Genomic DNA, 5470 nt, shown 5'->3' on the forward strand with positions numbered 1-5470 from the left:
TATTACTACACGTTTGAGTTGAAAACTGTTCAAGCAACCGATTTAGGATGGGGAAGACTTCTCCGTCTGGTACAGTATGTTTGAATAGGTTTTTTGTTTTGCGTTTAGTATTGACTTTAGTTTTATAAAATAAAAATCAGAGGAGGATCGAAAATGTTTGGCCTCAGTCGTTAAATATATTTATATTCATTCACTTAACCATGTACTATGTACGATTACAATAAAAAATGTCATTATGAAATATAAACAATATCCTCGTTGGGAAACTACTTTTGTTGGCTACCTATACATAAAACAGTTGTGAACTTGACGGCCATCTTATAAACAAGCCGTTGATACAAACAAGCCAAAAAATAGCGACAAATTTTATGTGGATATTTCCTTTTGGATTTTGAAGCTGTCATCCTACCTTAGATGGAAAGAATAGATTATCCATACGTCACCGATCTAGCTATAACGAGACAAATATGCAAACCTGTAAATCAATACCATTTTGTTATACACAAAGTGACTTGTGAGTTATGTATTGTAAAGTTAATTTCTTGAATCATGATTAGTAGCATTAAGTACGCATAAATTTTAAAAATAATTGTATTGGTACAAGGTGTCCTGTTTGTAAGGTTAGGGTTCTTCAACGTATATAACATGATAATATTATCATACATCATATTTAAAGAATATTCCATACAAATTTAGAACTAATTCGACTATTAAAAAAAAAAACTTATAGCGCAATATACAACAATTAATCTGTTTTCAACTTTAGTTTAAATAAAATACGTTCGCATGAGACATTTAAAAATGTATACAAAATATACCCAATAGTGAAAAACGAGATGAGTATCACAAGGAACACATCTAGAAGATAATATTCGTACCATGTAAGATTAAAAGCTTTTGTTTTTAGATGTTGCGCACCATTGTGTCGTACAACGTATTCCGTCCAATAAGTGGCGGCTTTTGCAGGCGACATTGGACGATCTTTAAAACGTTTGGAAACCAGTTTAGCGTTTGATAAATACCTAAATAACAAACAAAAATATTTAATACAAATTAGGTAATTACCTAAAAATTCAAATCGAATAAGTAAAAAATATGTTCTATACCAATACATTTCCATTGATTTAACTATAACGTGTTAGTTATGTGTTACAAATAAAAATCGCTGTATTATTCATTAAAAAACTAAGCAAAAACTAAAAATGAAAGGTAATTTTAATATTTTCATTACAAATAAAACTGGCAAGGTAGCTCAAAAACAAAAAAGAAGTTGAAAATAAAAAAACATTTTTTAGGAGTGAACTCTAACAATAGTCCGGTTTAGTGTCTTTCGACCAAATTCATGTTCTAATTGCCGCCTAATGGTATTTTTATAAATCACAATTTACTTTTTATCATTGATTAATTTGTTGGCAGAATCAAAAATCAGAGTTTCGGTGACACTCATCAAATCAAGTTTAATGGCCATTCCAGCGTCCACGAGACTAGCTATATTCCTAGGTTGATCGGAGGCAATAGGAAACCCTAACATAGGCACACCGGCATCGACAGCTTCGTACACACCAGACATACCTCCGTGACCGATGTACAGCTTGACATTTGGATGTACTGTAAACACAATCAATTAACTCGCTAAATCATATGTCCAATATAATGGGGATGACCTAGAACGGGGGGAGAGGCTAATGGGCTAACCCCCCCCCCCCCTTCCAAATGCAAATACATAAATTGTCTACGTTCATAATAGACAGTTCAAAAGGTTTTGAATAATGATAATACACCATAACCATACTGTTCTTCTAAACATAAGACATCTCCAAAAATCAAACTGTTAGGAAAATAAGTTTTTCGATTTCATCGTTTTCACCTTGAAATTATTACCTTCCCATTGCTGCACTTTGTATTGGTTATTAGTCAATAGTCATGAGCTTCCTTAATCTTTTTGAAAGTTTTGTATTGTACTATTACAACTTGTTTGGCTTTCTTAACCTCGCTTTTTTACCTAGACCTAGTTGGGTCGGCTATGGGAGTTTGTTTTATTATTTCTAGACGGTTTCATCACTCTCTTTGAAATTATTTTAAACCGTAAGCTGATTAAAAAACCAACAAAGCAAATATACTTCTCCAACATTTCAAACTAATTTCTAAAATACAAAAAAAAATTAAAATACTAAACAATTGATTTCATGCCATCCTAAATTTTTATGTATAAAGAACGAATGGTCAAAGAGGCGAGACATTATTTTTGGGGGAATGGAGAATGACGTAGAATGGGACGAAATGGGTTATAGCCCCCACATATGAAATTACATCTATTTTCTACGTTCATAATAGAAAGTTGAAAAGATTTTCTTTAATTCTTTCTTTTTGACTTAAAAATAATGATAATACACCATAAAAATACTGTTCTTTAAAACATGAGACATGCGGTATCTTCAGAAATCCAACTTTTAGGATAATTAGTTTTTCGATTTCTTTGTCCTCGTCTTGGAACTATTACTTTCCCCTTGCATTTCCACCCCATCCCATTGCATTTTGTATTGGTTATTAGTTAATAGTCATAAGCGTTCTTAGTTTTTATGCATAAAGGATGTGTAGTCGAATAGGAGAGACACTTTTTTTGAAGCGACTAGAGCTAGGTTGTGTCTTGTGTGCAAGATTTCTTCAAGGTACAGGGAGGGAATAGAAACCAAAAATAAAATAACATAATAATATTTCGGTATTTACTATTGTATAGCCTATGTAATGTACGTTCATGAAATAAAACGAAATTGGGGAACGTTTGAACACAGGCCGACTGTGGAGGGAGTCCCCCAGCAGTGCATCATGCTATGCCTTTGACTATAATATAGTATATTACATAATGTATTTTATACTTTATCTGTTCTTACAAAGAATATCGCGCTGAGGGAACCATTTTCTTGTCATTACGTTTTCCGGTTGATCTTCCATTTCGGTTTCGAATTTCCACAGTATCCGTTGCGGGAGTCGCCCTAGAGCTAATTTAAATGATTTTTGAACGTGCTCCGGTAATGATGACATAGCCGTTATTGATCCAAACGAGAAGTAAACCACTCCGTTTGGTGAGTTTTCAATAAATTCCCGTATGTCCTGTAATATTCGAATTCTTAATAAATTTGTGGTGTTTGGGTAAAGGGGGAAAAGTCGAAAAATGGAAAATTGTTAACTATTGAAAAAAAATGTATTTTTAATTTTCATTCAAGTTATTTTAAGTAAACTAATTTTAAAATTGTCATTTGATTTAGTAAAATAGTCACAAAATAAATTAAATAACTAGTATCTTTTGTTCCTATATAAATTAGACCAAAACAATTTTCTCAGTTAATTTTTTAAACTTTCTTTAAATTTTTTGCGCAATAAGTTTTTATTCTTAATAGGAAAATAATGCATAGGCGATAAGTATTTTTGTCGAATATTTCTAGAAACTACAAACGATCTACTATTTAATATAAATATTCGATGGGAATAATATATTTTGTTTTGCATCAGATTATACTAGCAGTAAGCTTAATAATTCGGAACTTGTATAAAATAAAATATTGTTCTGTGTAATTATAAATTTGACGTGCAAACATGATGGCTCAAGTAAGGATGAAGTAATGCTTGGTACAGTTATATAAACTCTATAAAAAAGAAAGTTATTAATTAAACCCTATGAAATATAGATTGGTTTGCGATAAAATAATCACCTTGTATATAAGGGTAGTCCTTATAATGGTTTATTGTAAAACTCCCCATTGGATACATATAAAAATAAAGAAATGACTCTTTTTTAGCAAGTATTTTAAGCATTTTATAACTAAAATACCTCCCAAGTTGCGCCTATGTGGCTTTGTTCAAATATTATTATTATTTAGGAGTTTATTTTCACTATAACCCTATGTTGTTTTAAAAACTAAGTTGTATGATAATATGTTATACTGTTCAATACTTATCAGCTGAATGTCTAATACTCACATTTGGTATTGCTCTGGGTTCGCGTAGATGAATACCGCCAATATTTATGACAGTCGGTAACGTTGGTTTGGCCGGTTCGATGACTAAATGACTGTTGACAAACACCACAGAGGGTTTAACCGGTTCGACAGAGTCATACATTCTAGGATTGGCCTTGGCCGACAACGTTTCCGTGTACCACAATAAAAACTTGCCGTACTTGTAGGTCAGAAAGTTGCTAAAGCGTTCGGGGAATGACTTTGGGTAGACGAAGGACGCCATAAAATTTGACACGTATGCAGGATTGGATTCTTCACCCAGAAACGATGATTCCAAGTAACACGGCATAACCATTGGAAAAAGGTAGATTAGAGGTAAATGTAGGCGGTGAGCCAAGTATGACAAACACTCCGAAGCTATCGATTCAACGACAATAACATCGAATTCACCGGACGTGTCTGCTAAGATAGTCTTCATTTTCGAATGTGCAAATATGTAATCGCAATTTTCTCTGTTCGTAGTCACGGTAAATTTGATGAAAGCGGCTAGAGATCTCAATTCCATAAACTTGCTCACATGCATGTTTAATCGAGGTGTTCCCTCCAACAAGATTTCCGTGTAGTTTTCTCGGGTTTCTTCGGTGAACATAGTGAAAACCGTCACTTTATGACCGACGTCGGTAAGTGAGCGTAAAAATCCGTTCATAAAGTTCCAGTGACTTTTCCCCCGGTATGGCTCTACAGCTAAAATTCGTAGTCCTGCCTTTGTTGATTGTAAAAGCAACAAAGTCCATACTAAGAACTGAAGAGTACCAGAGACTAAAATCATTATCCGAAGGAAATGTATCGTACTAAATTAACGATTTGATCAAATGTTTCAATTCAATAAACTGAGGACACTATCAATATAAGTAGTATTATCGAAAAAAAAGGTAGGTAATTCCAATACATCACACCAGTCGTATTTTTATTGTAGTTTGATCCTATAAACCCAAAATTAAATAAAATTAGAGTAGTAGGTACTTGAGATAGCTTTGTTAGTTTAATTCTATTATTTTTTGACACACCAAACTATTTACTATAGGCGTTATAAAAAAAGCACAAAGGTAGCGTTTTCAATAACAGATTCCCTCTTATGTGCCTAAAATGATAAATTATTAACAATCATATTATAATACACCATAACAATAGTAAAGTTATGAACGATTCAATATTTTTTTTTTCAATTACATTTCTGGCTTATTTATCAACTGAACTTAGGTTTATTCATTTTAGTGTTTACTTAAAGACACTGAAAATGTATCCAATTTATACAAAACTGTATGATCCAAATGGCGCAAAACATTCATTTTCTCGGAAAATATTAATATTTTGAAATTAATTTTTCCCTATTCTTTATGGTTATTACTTATTATTGATAGAATATTATCGTATAAATGCTTTATACGTTAAATGATGTGTGACTTTATTTTTCTAAATGGGACCAACTATTTCTAACTCGATATTTGTGTAGT

At 32.3% G+C, this 5470-nt stretch overlaps 1 protein-coding gene across 1 annotated transcript; it reads right to left on the reverse strand.

Moving 5' to 3' along the window:
- Window positions 1-637: 637 nt before the first annotated feature.
- Window positions 638-4822, reverse strand: LOC126841571 (UDP-glucosyltransferase 2-like). Its single transcript, XM_050578153.1, has 4 exons — window positions 3979-4822; window positions 2892-3111; window positions 1389-1608; window positions 638-1022 (listed from the first exon to the last, which is right to left on the reverse strand). Exons 1-4 carry the CDS (start codon window positions 4783-4785, stop codon window positions 746-748), a joined length of 1524 nt encoding a protein of 507 aa, XP_050434110.1. The 5' UTR covers window positions 4786-4822; the 3' UTR covers window positions 638-745.
- Between the last annotated feature and the right edge of the window lie 648 nt (window positions 4823-5470).

The sequence above is a fragment of the Adelges cooleyi genome, unplaced genomic scaffold (assembly GCF_023614345.1).
Source record: "Adelges cooleyi isolate 19-005CV unplaced genomic scaffold, UGA_ACOO_1.1 ACOO_flye_CR_arks_rails_tigmint_CR_PRNA_394, whole genome shotgun sequence".
Lineage (NCBI taxonomy): Eukaryota > Metazoa > Arthropoda > Insecta > Hemiptera > Adelgidae > Adelges > Adelges cooleyi.

Coding starts and splice junctions, on each gene's coding strand:
- LOC126841571 (XM_050578153.1), bottom strand. CDS start 4,785: ATGATTTTAGTCTCTGGTACTCTTCAGTTCTTAGTATGGACTTTGTTG. Junction 3,112..3,978: donor AACCCAGAGCAATACCAAAT/GTGAGTATTAGA, acceptor CGAATATTACAG/GACATACGGGAATTTATTGA. Junction 1,609..2,891: donor CCCTCAGCGCGATATTCTTT/GTAAGAACAGAT, acceptor TTGTGTTTACAG/TACATCCAAATGTCAAGCTG.